A 24,698-nucleotide genomic window follows, 5' to 3' on the forward strand; every position below is an offset into this window, starting at 1 on the left:
CAATTCAGTAAACCTCCTATCAGAAAATAATTGCCTAGGCTTAACATTTCTGGAATTTTCCAAGCTACTTAAAGACACAGTTAACTTAGTGTAGTATGTAAACTTCTGACCCACTAGAATTGTGTCAATTAAAAGTGAAACAATCTGTCTCTAAACTATTGTTGGAAGAATCACTTGTGTCATGCACAAAGTAGATGTCCTGAATGACTTGCCAAAACTACAGTTTGCTAATATTAAATCCATGCAGTGTTTAACGTTTTAATGACTTCAGCCTAAGTGTATGTAAACTTCTTTCTTCAACTTTACATGCTGGGCATCACCTCTTGTCTTTCGGAGCATGCGTAGAATGCAAAGGCCAGTTGTGGTCTGATTAATCCGTATACATGCTGGAAGAAGCCGAGCTACAGTTACATTATATTGGTCTATTTGTCCGACTTTGCAAAAGTCGATTTCAGTCAAACTAAAGCATTTACATGACATTTTAAAAAGACAAATTATTCTTTTAGCAAATATAAAACTTTTAAAGTGCATTTAAGTATACCGATTGTTTTGTTTTTTATATGTGTTTGGGGTAAAACATTTGGGCTAGTAACCGAAAGGTTCTAGATTTGAACCACTAAAAGGTGACCCATAACCTTGAGCAAGGTACTTAAGTTAACCCCACATTGAACACTTAATCTTTGAGCATTTAAATGAGGTGATTTGTAACAGCCCAACCCAAACTTCCCCTGTTTATGTGGAAAATGAAAGGCAGACAGATAGTTCAGCAGAAGAGCACAAATGGTGGAGAACAAACACATATGTACATGCACAGGATGGGCCTCTCTCCATCAGTTTACCCCCACCCCTGTGTCAAAGGGTCTAGCTGATCTGGAGAGCAGATGTCCAGCCAAGTCTTCTTCCTTCTACTTTGCAAACAATCCAGCGATATGCTATAGGAAAACATCTGTCTAAGCATTGAGCATCAGTGAAGGGGCCCCACTAGCTGGCTCATCCAACCTTTGATACCACAAGAAAATGTGTGCCACACTAACTACAAAGGTATTCTGAGTCATGCCAGTGGATCCTTGGTTGTTAATTCCTCTTTGTCCAGATTGTGCTTGAGAGATTTGGAGATGAACAGTACCAAATGCAGACATTATGCATTGTAAATAGACTGAATAGGATAATTGAATTTTGTTACTGAGAAATTCAGTGTAACATAATCATTTAGTGAAAAAGCTGAGCATATTAACTTTTCATGGTTGCAAATGTCTAAGGTATCAATGTTTCCAAGTTAAGCCGTTCCTGAAAAAAACTAAAAAACATTTAAATGAACGCCTTTGAACTACACAATGCACAAGTTCAGGCCAAGTGCTAAACATTTGTCACTCCTCATGTGAGCTTCCAGACGAGCTATAAAGAACAAACAAATGCAAATCATGACACACCTCATCTCCTTCTCTCAACATTCCTTGAAGTGTGAAATTTGGACAAGGAGGAATATAGACCCTCAATTTGTTAAATCAACTCTCACCACTTTCACAACCCACAATCTACAATGAGTTCATTAGCACTACAATCATTCAAATGTAATGCCTATTAGACTTTACAAACTACAGTATGACCCATCAATCATTTTTAATTGAATTAATCACTCTAAATTGTTTGCAGAAAACATAGGGGTTGAATTGTCAAATAACCTTTTTTATCCCAAGGTTAGGTTTCAGTAGAGTAACTCAATTAAACCCTTCATTTGTAAATATACACAAAATAGTCTACCATAAAGCGAAAATATAATGGCATACAATATAAGACTAATTGATTTTTGTGTTCCTCATTTGTAAGTCGTTGGATAAAGGCATCTGCGTAATGGCAATGTAAATATAAAACATAACCGTAGTAGTAAGAGCATGAAGACATTGTTGCAATAGTTTGGTTTTAAGTCTAAAGTCCAATTTCATAAATCAAAATTTTGTCTGGCAGTGGTTTTCTATGTAGTTTTCAAATACCATTTCTTAAACTTGGACATTTTTATGAATTATATCCTCCAAACTTCAATAACATATTTTCAAAATAGTTGTTTGTTAAACACTGGTATACATATATATATATATATATATATATATATATATATATATATATATATATATATATGTATATTATCTAAATGTATACCAGTAATATACACTAATATATATATTAGTGTATATTACTGGTATACATTAAGATTATATATACATACAATTTTACAATATATAACAAGTTTAAGTATGCATACCCTTGACTTGTTGATTAAACCCTCAATACAATTACAATTATTGATATATAATCTAAATTTATACCAGTAATATACAGCAATATTAGTGTATATTACTGGTATACATTTAGATTGTTAGATTATTTAGATATATATATAATTGTATTGAGGGTTTAACCAACAAGTCAAGGGTATGCATACTTAAACTTGTTATATATTGTAAAATTGTATGCAGCGAATTACAATGTTTGTTGGCCAAAGCAATTGTTTGATATTTTTGTGTGTTACTGTATGTTTGTTGTATCATTTTTGCTTTTTTCGCTCTTTAAAAGTATGTTCTGTGTGACAACTCCACAATAACGATGAAAACTTTCAAAAGCTTTTTTTGTTGTCAAAATATGAAGGTAGTTAAATATACACAACTGTATTTTCGAAGTAAACCCTGAGAAATGTTCACTGCAGTAGAAAGTGTGACAAGTAGCCCCAGTCTGACAGTGTAGGCTACAGTACCATACATATGGTAAGCTAGCTATGTTTTTAACCTTTTTTTTTTTAATAATCTACTGTACAAAGGTTTCTTATATGTATGTATATTTGCTACAATCGCTGTATTCAAAATAGATCGCACATAAGAAAAAGAGCATCTCGCGAGTGTGCGAGTGCGTTGGGTGGGATGGGGAACGTGAAGGGTTAAATCAGTGGGGAGGGGAGGTGACAGCAAACTAAAAAGCAGAGGGGGATATAAAATAAACAAAGTCTTCGTGGGCACGAGTCTGACTAAGTTTGTGCTGGACTAAAGACACACAACCGACAGAAGGGAACACACACTTGATACTTGACAGTGCACTTTTACGCAGAAGGTGTGTGTGGATACTCTTGCGCAAGAGCGGCTCATACACCCATTCCAGAGGACAGCTCAGTGGAGTTAGACAGAGGAGAAACATTTGATCTTGATCACATTGAAGATGTTCTTTTAGTGAACGAGCCTTCATCCCTGAAGACACAGTAGCGCTGGGAGAGGATGACAGCACACTTTGCGCAACTCACTGGAACCCATTAATGTTTCCAAACTCGAAGTTTTCTACTAAACGTGAAACAGGAGAGACAGCAAGGATCTGAATCTGTTTGAGTTGGGGATTTTATTGCTTCTATGTTTTTTTTTTTGTTTTTTTTTTTTTTTTTTTTATGTTATAAAAACTAATGGGAATGTTGCAGAGTCTCAGAATTGTATGTCCTGTGGCCAATTTACCTGATATACCTGCGCACCATTAAAACTCAACTCCGTTTTTGAATGGAATGAAGTAAATATGGACTGCTTTCAACATATAGTTTTTTTCATGTGTGTGTATCACTTTTGCATTTTAAACTGATGTTAAAAGCAATGTGAACACCCCCATGGAATTCTACTACAAGGCTTTGGAGTATGAAGTTCATATTGGGACATATATATATGTTTTTGCAAAGTAATTCTACTTCTTTTTGGACATCAGCAAAGCATTTAAAGGATTAAACTTTCTTTTCATTATTATTATTATTAATAATAGTAATAATAGTTATTATTATTTATTTATTTATTTAATTTTAAGCCGAACCACCACCTAGGACCTAAAATCACTCGATCTGATCAGTTTTGTCAATCCAACGTGGAGTGATTGGGCTTTTGTAGACCTTTTCCAGCCTGTTACTGTTTTCCTGTGAATATTGTTCTTTTGGACCCAGAGGTGGCTCCGCAGTGGTGTTGCGGCTCCTCGTCCGCGGCGGATCCGGAGATCGGAGTGTCTGCGGCGGCAGGAGGCGGCAGCGGGAGCCCAGCCGCACCGCAGGGTCCTGAGAGCGCTCGAGTGAAGAGGATGGTGCGGCTTGCGGCGGAGCTGCTGTTGCTGTTGGGACTCCTTCTTCTGACTTTACACATCACGCTGTTGCGGAGCAGCCCGGTTCAGCAGGGGAATGACACTGTGAGCGTGGAGCAGGACTCGCAGGTGGCGGAGGTGAGTTTTTTGGCTCTGTAGCCTATGGGTGAATAAAAGGAAAACATTCCCAAGTCACATTTAGGCTAGTCCCCAAAATTAGGAATATATTTTATGTAGGAATATATCAAAAATATTTTTGTTTTTACGTAATCTTCATGAAAATTTCTGCTTAAGTAAGGCAAGTGTAGTTACTGTAATACATGTGTAATGCAATACAATGCAATGTAATGTATGTCTATGCAGTGTATATATTTTATATTGAAATGCAACGCGCGCGCGTGTGTGTGTATATATATATATATATATATATATATATATATATATATATATATATATATATATATATATATATTACACTGATCAGCCACAACATTAAAAACCACCTGCCTAATATCATGTAGGTCCCCCTCGTGCCGCCAGTACAGGTCTGAACCATCTAGGCATGGACTCCACAAGACTTCTGAAGGTGTCCTGTGGTATCTGGCACTAAGACAGATCCTTTAAGCCTTGTAAGTTGTTAGGTGGGGCCTCCATGGACCTAACTTTTGTTAGGTACTAACCACTGCATACCGAGAACACCCCACATGTCCTACCATTTTGGAAATGCTCTGGCCCAGTCATCTAGCCATCACAATTTGGCACTTGTCAAAGTCACTCAGATCCTTACGCTTGCCCATTTTTCCTGCTTCCAGCACATGAAATTCAAGAACTGAATTTTCACATGTTCAACCTAATATATCCCACCCCATGACAGGTGCCATTGTAATGAGATAATAAACGTTATTCACTTCACCTGTCAGTGGTTTTAGTTTTGTGGCTGATCAGTGTATATACTGTTTATACACATGTGTGTATGTATATATATATATATTGTATTATGCCTGTAAGAGTTTAAGGGGGTGGGGGGAATGTTCATTCATTTGTATGCTTTGCTGTGTCTTTCAGCCAAATTTTATTTTGTATTGCTTTCTTTTGATTTTTGGGTGCTATATGACCTAGACATAGATTCACTCAAACTTGTGCATATGCAATATTAGTTTATTGGATTAGACAGACAGATAGAAGGGAGGGAGGGATGGATGGGTGGATAAATAAAACTAAAGGTTTTTCAAGAGTTAGCACAGAATGATGCACAGATCATAAATTCCTTTATTGAGGTGGTATACCTTCAACCTTTTTGGACAGTCTCATTATGGTGTTTTATAAAAGTAATGTTAGCATGTGGTAGTATATGGTCAGGTAGATCTGACATAGCACAGAGCTTAAACTGAGCTGGGGTGCAGGGTCAGAGTTGGACTCTGTCTCTCCTTTTAACAAACTCCTAGCTGCAGGCTATCGTTAATCACCACTGGTCCATCTGTGTCACCCAAGCATTCTGTTAATATGGGCTTGCTTCAACCGCACAGTTGCCAATGTAAAAAAATACAGACTAGGATAGCCAATTATTGATGCATACAACATGAATGTATCTATTAAAACAGAGTGATGGTGACTTTAAGGCTACAGAAAACATGCTCAGTTTAGACTGTCCTTAAGAGCAGTTAGACAAGATTAGATCTGGCTGTAATGAGTCTGTGCGGATTTAGTTAAAAGTGTTCAAGCCATCTGTTTACATAGCAAGTGCACTGCTCCCAGAGACCAGACCCTGGGGTCAAGAAGGGTTTGAGATTAACAGGATTTTGTTGGGTTCATTAAAAACCCTGCGGCTGCCTTTTTTAATGTATTTTTAGCATGACACTGAGATGCCTTTGTCAGTCTGCGAACGTTGGCATAACTCCATGATGAATGTGCTTGTCCACTATTGTAACATGCTTGGAGAGGTTCAGTGCCAATGGAAATTCAGTTTCAAAGTTAAATAAGGATCAATTGGGGAAAAAGCAAGATATACGTTTTGTTTTTGTGTCATTCTCAAACATTTTGATGCAAGAAATGTAAAGAAGTTCTCATTTATGTTTAATCAAAGTTATCAACATTGTCTCAGATGTTTCTCCTAAAATTGCTTAGGATAAATATAAATGGACACAAATACAATGGAGATAATTGTCAGCATATAGTAAGAGTATATAGATATAAAAGTAAATATAGCATATAAGGTTGCCAACTATCCCGTATTTGCAGGGGCATCCCATATTTTGGCCAAAATTATGATGTCATCAATTGTCCCATATTTTAGCAGTGACACCTCTCATCCATCAGGTGACACCTGACGTACGGGACACCTATTGTCCTGCATTATAGTAGTGAGGTGCACAAGGGATACCCCCATCCCATAGTGAAGCACTCAAATCCCGTATTTTTGTGGGGAAAGGTTTTCAACCCTTGTAGCATAGCTCAGGTCATTTTGTTTTGGGAGAATTTAGAAGAAATGTTTGAGTTCATATTGAAATATATGACTTTTGATTGCAGACTTTGGTACCTTGGCAAATCAGAGTGCAGTTTGAGACATTTTTGGCATCTCTGAAACTCCAGAGGAGACATGTGAGATTACCAGGTCTTTTTCTCACAAGAAATCCCTGAGAAGCAGGAGACTTCAGCAAAAGTCTGCTTTCAGTCTCCATTTATTCTCACTTGCAGTCTAGGAGAAACAATACAGTTAAAGAGAACCTATTTGTGATTTTTCTTTCCTTTTGTTTCCTATGAAATGCTGTACACACTTTATGCTATTATTTCCAATGTATTAAAACAGCATGTTCAGTGGTTTTACTACAGTCAGTGGCTGCAGGAAGTGAATGAATCCCGGGTGGGTCTTTAAATGTCTAATTGTGAGTTTGCAGTGTAGTCTAGCCCCGGAGGTCAAGTCTGTGGTTTCGTGTGGAGAGTTTGGGGACTGTCTTGAGACTCACTCTGCTCAGAACACATTTATGATATACACGGCTGTTGGAAATATGCCAGGAATGTACCTAGAATGTGTCAAACGTAACTAGGTTTAAAGAAAGGTTGGGGGCTATGGAGAGGTTGGGGGGGTCGTAGGGTTTGGTGATGACCAAATGAGCCTCACTGGCAGCTTCTCAAAGGACTTCATGCATGAACGGACACAATCACAAGCACCTGCATGTCTTACAACATCCATTTGGTCACAGACTGAATCACCATGTCTGTCCAGCTTCTTGTTTTGGAGAGCTTTCAGAGAATACAAATGCTGAGATCATATTTGTTTTTTCTTTAGAATGATTTTAGAAATGTATGTTATATGAATTAACCTGTGCGCTTAAAAATTCCTAAGCATAAAGTCAACATGATTTCAATTTATGGTAGTAAAGAACACAATTATTATATTATATTATAGTTATGAAGTTAAATTAAAGGGTTAGTTCACACCAAAATTAAATTTATTTTTGAATTTATTCAGCCTCATGTTGTTTCAAACACATATGACGTTCTTTCTTCTGGGAAACACAATAGGAGATGTAATGTTAGCCTAAGCAAGGATGTAGCAGCATCCCCCGCACTCTTTAACAAGGTGATTTTTGTCCCCCGCACTTTTCCAAGCTAAACCCATACCTAGTCCAAATGTTGGATTTGCATACATGTTTCTTTTTGTTTTGTTACTTTGTGCTGATTGAGCGACCATCCAGCCAATCACAGGTGAGTTTCATGAGCCTAAACAACCCTTACGTAAGATGCTGTCAGTATCAACGTGGCTCTGTTTATTTCTAAAAAGTTGCGTTCAACAATGCTAATTTATCCATGTTTTTTTATCGCCATTGACATTGATCAAAATGAACAATCTAGAGATGAAGAACTCTCAAATGAGAGTTATTTATCGGCATATCGATCCTGATTGGCAGCATTATGTGAAATGCACTGCAGAAAAAACAAAGGACAATCCTTCTTTTAAGCACACATTGTAAGTAGAGTTTATATCAGAGCACGAGTCTTTATTAAGTTATGCTTTTTACATTATGTTAGTGAGGTAATAGTTTGATTTAAGCAGATTACTAGATCTGCTTTAAATATGTAAAGCTATTTTTAATATCAGCTCCTGCTTTTTATCTCTATGTTGGTGCCCTGCTGACATACTGTCTGAAAAAAGATAGATCAACTGTGATCACACTGTGTTGTTGGAACACTTAGGCATTTACATACTTAGTTTTTATACATAAAAACGTATGGACATTATTGAAACATAATTATTATAAGACTATTATTGTTGTCTTTTGATAAAAGTCATGCTCCGCAGCCAGGGCCGTCTTAACGCACAGGCTTATATGATCTGAAGCCCAGGAGCCCACAACTCCCACAGGGCCCAGGTTGTGGCCATTGGGCAATGCGTGAGGAGCGCGTTTAAATGCTTTCAGTGGAAGACGCTGTTAATGACATGTTTACAGTGCACAGCTGTTAAAGGTGTCCGTGTATTGCTTGTTTCACACAAGACACTAATTTTTCACCACCTTCTGGCATCACCAGAAATGGTCATTCAATCATTAAATGGATCTGAAAATTTTTATGGTGAGCCACTTGGATACATTTAAATCCCACAATGCACAGATTAAAATATAAAATTGCATTTCCCAGACATTGAAAGGGACATGATCAGTCAATATGGGTTTTTAAATGATCCAAAGATTTGCATTTTATTCCCCCCAAACTTAAATATGTGTTTACATCCTTGCCCACACTAGAAGGAGCATTGTTCCTCAAATAAAAAGTCAAAAAAGCAAATTCTTCACTTCTTTGTATAGGTGTTGCATTGAAATGCCCTTTGCACTATGTGTTCAGCCTTCGTTTCCTGTCCAGTCTCCTAGGAAGACCCCCTGAGAGGCTCCCAATTGAAAATGGTGTCATGCTCCTTAAGCAAAGGAGGAAGTGATGGAGGGGGTCTCTGAATGTGACTTTCATTCATGTTTCCTTTTTTTATATGTAGAGGGGCGTGTAAGAGGCCTGAATGGTATGAAGGATGGTGTGTTACTTTTAAACAAGAACTGTTTTAGAAAAAATTTAAAAATGACCTACTTAATCTTAACCCTACTAGGCTATGAGATCTATGAAAAAAGTTGCTAAGGCCCTGTTTGCATCTGGTTTCAACATCTGTCTCAGGTGATCCAATCACAGATCCAATCACATCTGGTCAATCTGATCACAAGGGGTCAGCTGAGACAGATTGCTGTGTACACCTGTGATCAGACTTTGAAAGAACTGGTCTCAAATTTCGTATCTACTTTACATATATTACTTAGATCCTTTAATTACAAAAGTTCAAAAAAGTAAAAAGGAACAAAACTCTGTAATACATCTGAGTGGAATGCTTATTGTTAGTTGAATAACTATAACTAAATTAGATTCTGCATGCTTACATAATTTGTCACTGCATGTATCTGTCAGGCATGAAAGGGGTTTTGCAGGGGTAAAATGCATAGTGTGTGCACAACATTTTGCAAGCTCTTTCATAAAGATTCTCATTATACACTGTACTGTGGTGCAAGTGCAATGAACATATCAGATCAAAGCCTCTGAAGGAAGGAGCCCCTGGCCAAGTGACTAACTCTTATAATATTTTATTTTTGTTTGATCATCATTGGCCATGTCAAGTTAATTCTAATGACATCATTGGGATTTCTTAAATAACCCTCTCTTACTCTCTCTTACTGTCTTGTAAAAGCAAGACAACAACCTTTGTTTTCTCATGATACTGCTTTGAGTATTGTGTTTCGACTGAAAAAGTCTGACTAAATTTGTAAGCTAATATGAACCTTGCAATCAGCTGCATGACATGACAAACCCATCATATTTTGTGTTATTGGTGTTTTTGTGGTAACAGTAAGGTTTATATGTCAGTAATGCTGACTTGTTTGATGTAAGATTTTGATCATACTTTAAACCACAATGTGCTTCTAGGACCATAGTAGCTTATTGTCTCTAATTTGGCTCTCCCATAGCTTATCTACGTTGTTCCCCAATGCTTTGGACAACATTGTCCACTTTGTACCTAAAGCGAAATGTATTCTACATTGCAACAACCTATGGTGCAATGTAGAGCTTGGGCAGTCAAACAAATGGCTTGGGTGAAAGAGAGAGAGAGGAGGCGAGAAAGAGACAAAAGATTGATGGTGCCCTTTGATCTTAGTGTCTAGCTCAGTATGCATGATTACAAGCTACTTATAGCTGTCCAATTGTGGAGTAATTGCCCCCTCTGTGTAGATGTGACAGTGAACACATGCCTTAGCAGTCTAAAGGGAAAACAATTATAACCCTCTTTGTCAGGGAAAAGTGTATTTTTCTGTCAGGGCAAGTGAGGCACCCAACAATTTTGCAATGTGGGCTCCGGACTATATCTGTTTCAGCTGCTCCAGAAAAATACAGTGTAACTGTGTGCCAAAACTCCTCTCTTGATTCAGGGGTAGACAGCAGCAAAACTGCCTTTCTTACACTCCTTACGAGTAACCAAAGAAAATATTTTAGAAATTTAAGAACAAGAGACAGAAGACTTGCTTCCTGATTCTGTTGAGTTGGGTTCCACGTTTACCCAAAATGAAAAATCTCTCATCCTTTGCACATCCTCGTATGGCTTTCTTTCTTCTGCTTAACACAAACAAATATTTAAGAGAAATATCTCAGCTCTGATGGTCCATTCAATGCAAGTAAATGGTGACCAGACATTTTAAGCTCCATAAAGAACTTAAAAGCAGTATAAAAATAATCCATACGACTCCAGTGGTTAAATCCATGTCTTAAGAAGCGATAGGTGTGGGTGAGAAACAGATCAATATGTATGTCATGTTTTACTGTAAATTCTCCTTCCTGCCCAGTAGGTGGTGATATGCATGCAAAATGTGAATCGACAAAAAATAATTGTGGACATTTATAGTAAAAAAGGACTTAAATATTATTCTGTTTCTCATCCACACCTATCATATCACTTCTGAAGATATGGATTTAATCCTTGGAGTCCTACAGATTGCTGCTGCCATAGGTGCCATACGCTGCATTTATGTGCTTTGTGGAACTTGAACATTCTGGCCACCATTCACTTGCATTTAATGGACCAACAGAGCTGAGATGTTTTTCTGAAAATCTTTGTTTGTGTTCAGCAAAATAATAGAGTCATACACATTTAGGATGGTATGAGGGTGAGTAAACAATGAAAGAATTTTTATTTCTGGGAAGACTATTCCTTTAAATATTTCTTATTACTTTTAGGTTTTTCTATTTAGTTTTATCATTTTCCCCCTGTTTAGCTATTCATTTCTAACAAACTTCTATGAAACACAACAGAGGTCATTGGATTAATATTATCTGCTCTCGTTGCATTTAGATGGTCATTTTTGGATTTTAAAAGAACTTCTCCAGACCCAATTACATTCAGTATTCTCATGTGTTTGGTTCTTTGTGAATTGTCCCTTTTAAAAGGATCTCTAATGGCAGTTTATTGTTAAAGGCTCTCTTTTCTCAGAATGTCTCGTGTGCGTTTACATTATGGGGTGATAAGGAGCAATGTAGCACCTGTGGATAATTAAGCCATTTGAGGTCAGATTGAGTGAGTCGAGCTGCTAATATCTCTAATCTCTCTCAGTGTAAACAAACAATGCTGGGAGAAACTGGATGAAACCAGTATCGTTTCCATTGATCTCCATCTTTAAGGTCTTTTTCATGAACATATGGCTGGTTAAAGTGGTGTTAAAGGCATTTGGGTTTCAATCACACCTTTCAGGCGAAAGGAAAGAGATGGTGGTGTTTGAGTGACCCTTTTTGGAGCAATTTGTCTTATGAATCCTCTCTGATTGACTAATTCAAATACATATCTATATCTACATAAACATGTTTAGCTCTACACTGCTGAAAAGAGAAAAAAAAAAACTAAAATCTGCCTGGTTGGACTTTGATGGTTTATGATGGCCACCAAACCCGGACAAATCAAAAAAAAAATAAAAGACCAAAACGGCTCTACAGCCAACCTATTGACCAGCTAAAAAAAGCCAACAAGCTTGGGATGATTTTAGCTGATTTAAATTTTTAATTGTATCTGTATTTTAGTTGTCAACCAGGTCAAAACCAACTGATAGTCCATCTGATTGACCATCTAGACTGCCTTGGTCCAGCTAATGACTAAGTATTTTCCAGCAAAAAAACACCATTGTATCACATGTGTTCCTCACCTTCCTCATCGACAGTGACCTGAGAGTTTTGTGAAGTGATTTCTGCCATTTTAACCAATGCCAACTAATGATGCTAAGCAGTTCTAATCACTCTCATCTGTATTTATGCAGTTTTTTCTTCCTTGTCGGGAGGTTCCACAGTGTAAATATACCTCTGTATTTAGTAACTCTGACAAAAAGTCTAGTACAGCCATACAGACCTGGGTGAAATCTGCAGACTTTTTAGCATTTTCTTCATTGTTTTTGTGGTGAAATGTACAAGCATACTACACACTTATTGGTAGTTGAAAGCATGATCAAATTAGACAAATATTTTGTAAATGTAAAGGGCAGAGAATCTGTACCTGAGTTTGTGAATGATGGATGTTAGAATTCCATATCAGGCCCTCTGTCAAGAAAATTATTATTTTATCCAGTTTGCCAGTAGTATAGTCATTTGCATTGTGTTATTACTCTATATGCAGAATAACGGCAATGCAGAAAGCAGCTCTTCTGATCAGCTGGGACCTGGTGGTAGACAGTCCAGAGTGTCTCATAATCCAGCATCTAAGCCCTGGGTCCAGAGTCATGGGACAGGGGGCAGCCTGCAGAGAGATGGCCCAGGAGCTTTTCTGCTGGACTTGCAGAACTTCCCTGATCTTTCAAAAGCTGACATAAATGGGCAGAACCCCAACATACAGGTAGGAAGATGCTCAGAATGAATGCTTTTCCCTCAGTTTTACCAAATCATTCGCAACATGTGTCAAGCATGACCAATATGCTGAGTATGACTTAAAATCAGCTTAGTCAAAAAAATCGGACAACTCGTTTACATGACATTTGAAATGATCAGGTTTGACATCAAAACGTAAACAGGCATTCACACAAAACTTGCAACATAAATCTAAGTGTCGAACATTTTAGGCTTAAACCTTTTATGACCCTAACCCAATAAAGGCGCTCACATAATGTTGTCAGCTTATTAAGCATAACCAAAGTAAGACTGTGCATTTTATTGCACTCACTGAAAACAATCACATAGAGTATTTTAAAGTGTTTCTTTGCACTGAATGGTAATTAATGTATTGTGTTCTCTAAAAAATGGAAAGCAGTCCAACACAAACACAATTAGACAAATTCACCAAACAGTTTTTGTGTGTTATATTATACTTTAACCACCCACAATCCATTTTAGGTGCTTAATGCATTGAAATAGCACTGGGCAATGACAATTTTAATTGTTTTTAGTTTTTTAAATATAGAAAATAGTATTTTTAAAAACGGATTGACATTGATTTCAGTGTAAGTACACACCTTCTTTTAATGTAAATTTAAATATGACCATATTACAAATTACAGTTTGCAACTTATTCACAAAAGTCAGCACTAATGGATGGAGCAAGTAATGTAACATTGCACTATTACAGAAAGCACGCTGTCATCCATCATGCCAGCAGTCATCCATCAAATGATGATCAAATGATGAAGAAGAGCATTACAACTGGGCACACACATCTAGACGTGCGGTGGAGACAAGCACATTTTCAGCATTTTAAAGAGCTGATTCGGATAGCTGTTCATTATTGGTGAAGCTGTGCAATCTTTGCAAAGTTTGCAAGATAGTAAAGGTCTGCCACACCTTTCATAACCTAGCACTCAAAAAAAGGCTGCAAGACCCGAAATTGTGTTGTGTTTGTGCCGTTACCCTATTTGCATAATTTCTTTAGTGAATCAGGCACTAAAACAAAGCAGAGTTTATGCAAAAAGATGGCGCTATCAACACTCTTAGTGAATTCCCCTCCAAAGAATTTTAAAGGAGATATGGCTGACCAAGCACATAATAAAGCAAAATCTTGGCAAACAGAAAGTGGCAGAATGCCCTGTTGCACATCAGCACCTCTTTTCAAGAACAGAGCCTTTTGGTCCCCTAAGCTTTCATTGCCCCACTCTCAGACACATACACACACACACACACACACACACACACACACACACACACACACACACACACACACACACACACACACACACACACACACACACACGTTGTGTTTCCATGTTTTATGGGGACTTTCCATAGACATAATGGTTTTTATACTGAACAAACTTTATATTCTATCCCCTAAACCTAACCCTAACCCTAAACCTAACCCTCACAGAAAACATTCTGCATTTTTACATTTTCAAAAAACATAATTTAGTATGATTTATAAGCTGTTTTCCTCATGGGGACCGACAAAATGTCCCCACAAGGTCAAAATTTTCGGGTTTTACTATCCTTATGGGGACATTTGGTCCCCACAAAGTGATAAATACACGCTCACACACACACACACACACACACACACACACACACACACACACACACACACACACACACACACACACACACAAACACAAACACATAACCCTTAACATTCACCTAGCTGAGTCTCAGTAACCACATACACCTGTACATCACTGTTTCCAAGTAATCCACCATTAGCTCGGTCTACATCAGAAAGAAAAACATTGGCATCTTGACCATGAATCGCTGAAGGAATAAAGTGTATCAATGTCCCATGGGTATCTTTGATCCAAGGCATCATCTAGCTTTCATGGTCTTAAGGATGCTGAGAGGCCCTTTGAACTTGATGTTTAGGTGGAGAGAGCAAGAAATAGAGAGGCTGGAGAGGGGAAGCCCACTCCCCTGCCCCAGTCTGGGAGGCAAATATGTTGCTGGTGGATGGGGTGGGGGTGTCAGTGCAGAATGGCAGCCTCTCAGACCCATGGAGCATGACCATGACCTGAGCCAACATCCATCTGAAGTGCCACCAGATCACAGTGCCCTTCACCGTTTGATGTTCCACCAAAAAGCTTCTCTCAGTACAACAAACACACTTGATCTGTGTGATCATTCTCAACATGTGCAAGTAAACAAATTGCAATTTGATTAGGTTTTATAGCATAAAATTCCCTTTCAAAAGGGAATAATTTACCTTTCGCTAAGCCCCGCCTTAAAAGCGCTTCTGACCAATCCTGTCTTTGCAAATGTTGCCCTGCCGCCATTACTCTGACACACATTTGCTATTTGCTAATGACAGCCTGTGGAAGTAATGGTTGTTTGGATACTTTTAGTCAGGATTTTATCAAAATAATTAAAAAAATGTAAAGAACGTTGTTGCTGGGTTATTTGTAATAGTGACACAAGTTACCTAGAGAGGATACCCACAGTGTTTTCTTTCTTTAAAAAAAATGTGGAGGAGAGCATGTTATTGATTAAACTGTAATAGCCCTTATTCGCAAATGAACATATAAAATCTGCATTGACACATTTCCTCCATGATAAATTAAAGCTAATAACTGAATGCTAATTTATTTATGTATTGATCCAAGTCATAGTAAAAGCCATAGTAAATAAACAGCTCACAGCATCAAAATGCGAGTGTTATGAGATGTTATAAACAGCTCTGTTCACTTACGTTAATTTTATTAGATGTATAATCGTTTTTACCTTTTCAAGTGACTGTAATAATCATTTGCTTTGATTCTGATTTACAGACTCCACAGTTTTAATCAAATTACTGTGTAATTTAACTACTTCTTTTACAATACAAACTTCAGATAAATATGCATAACAATGTCACTCTTCATACCAGCCCATGTATAAATATTATCCATTCTGTTTATGAGAATATTTAGCCAAAAACCACATAGTTCATGGCAATCTCCCATTCATTCCAATGGGGAGTTCTGCAGAGCTTGTCAGAGCAAGCAACCGTAACCAAGGTGGGTGGAGCTTAGCAGGTCCACTAATTTGATTGTACAAGCAGCAGTCTTAAATAGGTAGACATTTTACTGTTTTGTATCACTTAGTTTGTCTGTGTTTGCTACATATAATTCTAATTCTGTGCATTGTAACCCAACTAGTTTTGTTGGCTGAGCAAAAGTAAATATAACTGGCCATACTGTGTCTGAAATGTCAGTTTCTTAATATTGATATTCATATTTTGAATCTCAGTACTGTTTAATACTTAAAGCACTCTTGCCCATATGATATTGCTTAAATATACCATGGTATTTACATGGAAAACCTAGATACTTTAAATATAATAAACTATGTAAAATAACATGGTATTAAAAAGTGGTGGTCTTTTAAAAATGAGAGACCAAAAACAACAAATAAAAATAAAACATGAACATACCAAATTTGTTGTGTTCTTGTATTTCAATTAAAAGGATAGTTCACCCAAAAATGAAAATTATGTTATTATTTACACACCCTCATGTTGTCTTAAATCCGGTGGGCCTCAAAAGAAGATGTAAGGTAGAATGACAGACTAAAGCCCAAAGTACACTTCGGTCAGACCCGAACGCTCAGCATTCACGTACAGGACGCGTGAAGCATATCTCTTTATCTTGTCGAACACTGAACACATGCAGCCCAATTTTTCTAACCATATTTGGACGTGCAGAATGTGCACGCACTAGTGATGGGTCGTTCATGAACGATTCATTCCTTTTGAATGAATCTTTTATGTGAACGAGTAGTCTCAGAGATTGATTAGTTCATTTTGTTTTGGACGCGCATTGCGCGACCTCCGTTTGTTTATTACGTGAAAACCGTATAGGCACTGTAAAGGAAACAGAAATGATTAGTTCACCTTTCAACTCTTTTAGTCCAAGTCGTTCGTCCTTTTGTCACGTGACACCGTATATGCTATGCATTTCTCGCACAGGAAACTAATTATTAGTTCACCTCTCGAGTAATTTTGTCCATGTCGTTCATTCTTTTGTCACGTGACAGCCGTATACACTATGCACACACACAGGAAACAGAAATTATTAGTTCACCTCTCGAGTCATCTGGTCCGAGTCGTTCATTCTTTTGTCATGTGACAGCTGAATACACTACATAGCATATACGGCTGTCACGTGATGAAAGAACAAATGTCTCGGACAAGAAGATTCCAGAGGTGAACTAATCTTTCTGTTTCTCATAATTTGTCCTTGGCTGCATTATAATTATTTCCTTATCAGGACTATAATCAAAGTTTGCGTAAGTAGACGTGTTGGGGGGATTTGGCTATTGAAAATGTAACATTTTAATTTAATTCTGCTCAAATGAACGAAATGATTTGAATAAAGATTCATTCATTTTGCTGAACGAGACCCAAAGATCCAAGTCAGTAAAATGATCCAGTCTTCCCATCACTAGCATGGAGTTATTTGCACGAATAAGTGGCTGTACAAGGTGGCAAAACTCACAACAGCCATTGCTGTCACGAAGAAACGCTAGATGTTATCGAAGGTAAATACAGCAACAGTAGATATGCACATCAAGAGCGTGTGTGTGAGGAGGTCAGGAGATACTGAAGGAACATAAAGACATCTTTATCGGTCTAAACTCCTGAAGAAAAATTGATCGGCATCTCAGTGCAGTCATAGTGCACATGTGCTATGGTGGTTGACCTATATGCGCACACCATCAAACGAAGTATACTTTGACAGGCTCGTGTTTGACTGTACTCCGACGCTGAGCGTTCGTTTCAAAATCGAAGTATACTTTGGGCTTTAGTCACCATTCACTTTTATTGTATAGAAAAAGAGCAATGTAGTAACTTCCTAACATCCCTTTTTGTAGTAGTAGTAGTAGTAGTAGTAGTAGTAGTAAAATCTTTATTTGTCCCTTTACAGGGCCATTTAAGTAGCTTCGACCTCACAAACACACAAATTTTTAACAAAAAACAGAAAACAGCAAAACATCACAAAACCTTAAGAAAAAACATCACAAACCCCTGGCATTTATAATAATTTTCATATAGCTACTATTTAAAATTTACGGTACCTTTTATCTTTGTTTCAAATAAGTATTTACACTCATAAAGTGTTCTACGGAAGAAAGTCATACAGGCTTAGAACAACATGAAGGTGAGGAAATGATGACAGAATAACATTTTTGGGTGAACTAGGCCTCTAAATGCTTTATAACAACAGCATGACAATATCTCTTCTAGGTTACCATAGAAGTGGTGGACAGTCTGGAAGGTTCTGAGCCAGAGAAGGGAATACGTAAAGAAAACAAGCCAGGCTGGGTGGCTCCTAACTGGAGGAACTGGTGGCAGCATTCCTCTTCGTCATCTACATCCTCTGTGTCCACACCAAAGGGGCCTGACGAACAGGACTACCCCTACGAGAGCAAGACAGAGGACAGTAACTTCCTTAAACCACTGGGAGACTGGGAGCGAAGAGGGGCAGGCGGCACAGGAAGCAGAACCCAGGCTGAATATGGTATGCTGCATGTGTTAAGGCATATTATGAGTTATATTCTGAATGAAGGGCTCTGCAAAGCTTAAATATGGATCCGGCGTGAGGTGCTGGAATCTGTAATTTGCATGGTAGACAATTTAAAGGGCTAATTTTGAGTGTTTGGGCGTGTTTGTGCCGTTACCTGATTTGCATGATTCCTTAGTGAATCGAGTACTAAACAATGCAGGCAGTGCATGCAAATAAGCTATGCTATTAGCTGCAATTCATTCTCGGTGAATTCCCCCCTTTGTATGTCCTGTAAGAGACAGATTCCTATGTGGAGGAGTGTGTCTGCTTGACAGAAAACACTCTTGAACATCAAAGGAGAATAGAGAGAATCCAGAGCATCTGTTCCTTTAGCCTAATAGCTCTCTTTCTCTGTCTATCTCTCTTTTTTTGCTAAAGTGGAGCTAAATAAGTGATTGTCTGTTACTGTCAGACTAGAAATCTTATCAAAGATATTTTACCCTGTTGCCACTTGCATGATAACAGAATTTTCATTTTTGGGTGAATTACCCTATTAACATCTCATATGGCTATTAAGATATCACACACACACACACACAAAAAAACACAGAATATTAATCAAAAGCTAATATTTGTAAAATAAAGTGAACCTGGAGCCCTTTTGTGTTCACATTGCGCATTTTAACCATGAAAATGTGATGAAGATAAGATCGCATGGATTGTACACAAATTGCAAACTGCTCTGAGAAAGCTGAAAACATTGTATCACAAACCCTTTTCATGTAATATGGAATATGGTTAGTTGACTAGTTCACAGGGTGCTGGCCCTTCACTCTAAAGTGTGCAGCGGATGCAGGCTATAATTTATTTGATTAAAAGGATGTCTTTTGTGGTTTAATAATTGCATTAAGCCAAATCACGATTTAGATGTTATTTAAATTATTTGTGGAGGTCTAATTTTCAGTGTCCATTCCTCATGACTAACACACAGTTTGTCATATCCATGACACATTCCTGAGGTTTTGCCATATCTGCTCTTGATTGGCTCATTAGTTTGCTTTAGTGGTGTGTGTGCATGTGTGCGTGCATGCGTGCGTGCGTGTGTGTGTCTGTGTGTGTGAGTGAGAGAAACTCTGGGATGTGAGGGTTTCAAACATGTTGTTGTCTGTGAGTTGGACTGCACTCAAATATGACTGCGCTGAGCTGGTAATATTGTCTTTTTAAGACCAAAACTCTATGTTCTCTCATTAGGGGCAATGGATATAGATTGTGGTTGGTTTGGTTTGTGTGTGTGTGTGTGTGTGTGTGTGCATGTGTATATATATATATATACATACAGTATACAGTGTGGCTTTAGCAATACCGATGAGTTATGCCAAGGATGTAACCACTATATAGGATTGGGGGATGCTTTAAGGTTGACAACTAATCTAAATATGGGGGGATATTTGAATCTCAATCTCTATTGTTGTTACAGACCTGTATTCATACTGTTTTTCTTACCATTTAAATGCTTCTAAATCCCACTAAAAATGACAAAAATAGTCCCAAAATGCCCTTGCAATGAATCCTTTTGTTTTTTATTTTTAACATCTGCTTTAGTGTTCAATATTCTATAATACAGTAGTTCTAGTTATACATATAATTACGTTATATGTTTTGCAACACCCACTTTCCAACACCGTACTCTCTCATGTTTGAAGCGTGAGAACATACATTGGGCAAGAGAGCTCCTGGTTTGGCCCAAGTAAAAAATGCCCCTGAAAATCAAATCTATTGGCAAATATTGGCCCTTTATGTAAATGTTCATTTCTGACACTGGTTTCATGCCATCTCCAATTGCCAAAATCCAATTTGAGCGAGAGACAAAGCAAATGTTGATGGCTTTGTTGACAATCTAAAACCTAAAAACCTCAACAATTTAATTTCAGAAAAAGACATTTGTGTTTTCTAGAATACTCCACCCTTCCCAGTTGCTTCTTGGTGTTTGAAATAAATGTGCATATTTACATGCACAGTCTTCCACCGATACTGCTTAAAAAGCCGACAACATGTAAGGCAATTTAAATACCTAAAATGGTTTTCTTTTATCAGAGTAAGGTCATTAATTATTTTAGCATACTTTTGGCTCAAGTAGATTTTTGCCCATTACCCAGATTTCACTTTGCATGTAAACACCAATCCAATATGTGGAAGTGTTGTGTACATATCTGTTCACGTTTTGACTTGTAAAACCTAACCTTTTTAACAAATTATTTCAAATCTCATGTAAACGCGGTTTTCTAGCTTTTTCAGATTTTGTTTAATACGCTGTTTTTGATAGTTATCAGTGTGTTGTTGTGCAAGTAAACACACTTACTGTCTGTTAAAGTAACTCTTGTATATTGCCTTCAGATTGTCCCTCATCACTGAATCTCAAGTTTTGGGTTAAAGTGTAGTACTTGCAGCTGTATGTTGTTTAAAAAAGAGTTAGAAGTTGGCGTAAGTATGCTGACTTGGCTCATTCATTCACCCCTTTCCATGTGAATCAACTAATTAAAGAGTTATGCTAATGGGATAGGCCAGCAATCAGAGTATGTGTGTCTCAGGTATTTGAAACATATGGTCTGAATCACATCTATACAGTGGGACAGAAGGAGCACCACACAACCTGTGCTTCATAAGTCACATCATACGTTTTAAAGCTCTAGGTCAAATGCCTCTAAATGTGTTAATTTTGACTGTTTTCTTGCCTCTAACAGACTACATAGATGGAGAAGGTGACTGGAGTGGCTGGTCACCATGCAGCGTAACATGTGGAAATGGCAACCAGAAGCGGACTAGGTCATGCGGCTATGCCTGCACTGCCACAGAGTCACGGACTTGTGACATGCCCAGCTGCCCAGGTGAAAAAGAATCCCTTAGTTTCTTTATTGGAGATTATTATGCAAGCATATTCTTTTAAAAAGTGCCATACAGTGGCCCCCAAAAAAATTTAAGATACACTTAAAATTGCATGTATGTCACTGCATCATATTACAAAATATCAAACCAAGTGGCATTTTCTTTAAAGAAATATAGCACAATTTCTAACAAAATTTCAAACAAAACGTTTCACAAAAGACGTTTGTTAGGTTTAAGATTATTAAACAGTAGATTTATAGTTAAAAAGGTATTTGGACACTTTCTGGTAGTCACACTTTATGGAACAAGTCCATACAGTAGTTAATGTAATGAACTGCACCTGTGGTTACTCTGCTAGGACACCTGTGGGAACTTAAGTAGAACTGACTTCATACATTCATACAGGATTGTGGGATTTTTATAGCCAGTAGTGGATGCTGCCTTCAAAAATCTATCAGATGAAGGTATCACAGAAGACAGGATGTGACATGAACACTGGATTCCGACATGCCTTGGTCCATTTTTACCTCTGTATACAGCATCAGGAGGCAGCATTTTCTTGGTTTTGGATGCAGCAAATGACTTAAAAGACCTTGGGACCATTTTGTTAAAAGTACTAGCAAAAATGTTTAAGAAAAGTGAATTTAGTTCTGAGAAAAGCTGCCACTTGATTTGATATGCTCTTTCTAATTTAATGAAATCCATACATTTTTAATGGTTGCTTAAGGGTGGACAAATACTTATATGTGGTCAAAACAGGGATTGAGGATGCCTTCAAGACAGCTGCAACAGAAGTCAGTCTGCTCGCCGGCTCTGGAGAGTTTAATGCAACAGAGCTCTTCGGAGTGGGTAAGTTGTTATTTTGTAGTTTAACATCATTTTATGTTCAACTGATGACTCCTGCATGGCCAAACTAACTAAACACCATTAAACAAGCAAAACAAGATTTTGAAAGGTTTTGAAATGGTTTTTGAAATGCACCATATTTAAGGGGAAAGAGTTTGGGTCAACAGGAGCACATCTGCCCAATCTTTAGTTTTCAGAAATACCCCATGGCTCAGACTTTGTATTGGGTACTAGCTGCATTGAATACACAATTAAAAGCTAGTGGCTTATTATCCTTAATGTAGAAAAACCCATGGACAGTGTAGAAAATAGTGTAGAAATAAAAGTTTGGTTTCCGAGCTGCAAAAACGACCCTGCTGGAAAAGAAAAAAGCTTACTAAACCAGCTTAAGCTGGTCATAGATGGTTTAAGATAGCCTGGTATTCAATTGGTTTGGCAGATCGGCTAGTTGGGGCATCTCAGTCTGACCAACTGAAAAAGGGCCCACAACTCTAAAACCAGCCAACAGACCAGCTTAGGCAGTTAGTTCAAAGTAAGTTCAAACCATTTTTATCAAGCAAGGCAAAAATTCAAGCACTTCCTCATTTCCTGCTCCCCTTCAATTGTGCATACTTGAGACATAAACAGTGTAATCACACTTTTAAGCACTACTGTAACTCTGCAATAACATTCTGATGTCGGTTACTCTTCAGATACAGACAGTTGTGAGCGTTGGATGAACTGCAAGAGTGAGTTCCTCAAGAAGTACATGAGCAAAGTGGCCAATGACCTACCCAGCTGCCCCTGCTTCTACCCAACCGAGGTGGCCTACAGCACCGCAGATGTCCACGACGCCACCACACGGCGCAACTTCCGCTGGAAGGATGCCAGTGGGCCAAAGGAGAAGCTGGAGATCTACAAACCCACCGCACGCTACTGCATCGGCTCCATGCTCACCCTGGAATCCACCACGTTGGCAGCCCAGCACTGCTGCTATGACGATAACATGAAGCTCATCACCCGTGGCAAAGGAGCTGGCACGCCCAACCTCATAAGCACAGAGTTTTCTGCTGACCTGCACTACAAGGTTGACATTTTGCCATGGATCATCTGCAAGGGCGATTGGAGCCGTTACAACCAAGCTCGGCCACCCAATAATGGGCAGAAATGTACAGAAAATCCACAGGATGAGGACTTCTACAAACAGTTTGAGGAGGCCAGAGAATTCTGAGTTGAAGGTGGATAGAGAAGATGCTATGAAACTTCTACAAACAAAATCAGAACTAAATAGAACTAATTGTTATTGGACAAAATATGGGAAAAATATGGCTGTGTGTTTGAACAGGACGTGAAACGAGAAACAGACATCACAGTCAGTAAAAGGCACATCAAAGTCCCATCTTGGTCTTATGGTCTCCCTCAAAATCTCTGGATGCTTTTTGAATAGTTTGAAAGTATCTTCATGAAAATAATTTACAAGATAATAATGAAGCAACTCTTCATGGTTCTATTTGACATGTTTATATGTACGACTTGGGGCATTTCAACATTTGCCATTATGACTGATGTTTTATTGTTGTTGTTATAAGGAATAAAAGGGAAAAAATATATTTTATAAAGGGAAATCATGTCAGGAATTTCCATGCTACATTTTGTGTACTATGTAACATTATGGACACAAAGCTTCATGTTTTTGAAGCCCAACATGCAAATGGTAATCCACTTTTCAGGATTTTTGGATAGATCCAAGAACATTGGACACGATATTCAGGTTTCCATGTCCAGCACGCAAACATTGTCCAATTAGTATGAACAGAATTCCTATAAGATACCCTGTTATATCTCTTTCCTTTTTTGATAAAAACAGAGGAGTCAAACAATCTCAGCATTATCTTTGCAAAGTATTTATTGAGTAATAGTTATGTGTCAGTGGTAAGGGTTCATAACAGAATTTGTGCATATAGATGTATGGTCACATTTTGAGTGATAAATAAACAGGCCATGCCACATTAAACATCACCACCAAATGTCATTGACTCTCATTGTTGTCAAATATGCAGAATTTTACATATATATATATATATATATATATATATTATTTTATTTTTTATTTTTTTATTATTTATTTAGAGAAACAGGGACAGCGTACAATAAACATTAACTTCAAGGGGAAAGATGCATAGTACCAGGTTTTAGCTCAAGAGCTAATTTCCACCTGTAGTCCCTGGGCAATATTCTAATATTCTAATATTCATTAAAACTGCTGAGGTCGAAGGTTTTTTGACCTTCTGTGGCAGCCAAATAAGATCCGTCCTCAGATATTAAACCCATCCAAACACTTTAAGCCATTCCACAAGACTCATATTAGCCCCATCCAGAACCTAGCCTGAGCTCTGCTTTTGATGTCTGATGCAAAATACTCTTCCCCATCCCCCTTAAACAGGGCTCAAATTC

General features: G+C 37.8%; 1 protein-coding gene across 1 annotated transcript; it reads left to right on the forward strand.

Annotated features, from left to right (window-relative positions):
- The first annotated feature begins 3,022 nt into the window (after positions 1-3,022).
- ism1 (isthmin 1) lies at positions 3,023-24,256 on the forward strand. The gene is made up of 6 exons (XM_052090661.1): positions 3,023-4,227; positions 12,767-12,982; positions 18,278-18,551; positions 21,278-21,421; positions 22,179-22,268; positions 22,958-24,256. The coding sequence occupies exons 1-6, from the start codon at positions 4,090-4,092 to the stop codon at positions 23,473-23,475; spliced, it is 1,380 nt and encodes a 459-aa protein (XP_051946621.1). The 5' UTR covers positions 3,023-4,089; the 3' UTR covers positions 23,476-24,256.
- Positions 24,257-24,698: the final 442 nt, after the last annotated feature.

This window comes from Xyrauchen texanus, chromosome 24 (genome assembly GCF_025860055.1).
Source record: "Xyrauchen texanus isolate HMW12.3.18 chromosome 24, RBS_HiC_50CHRs, whole genome shotgun sequence".
Classification (NCBI taxonomy): domain Eukaryota; kingdom Metazoa; phylum Chordata; class Actinopteri; order Cypriniformes; family Catostomidae; genus Xyrauchen; species Xyrauchen texanus.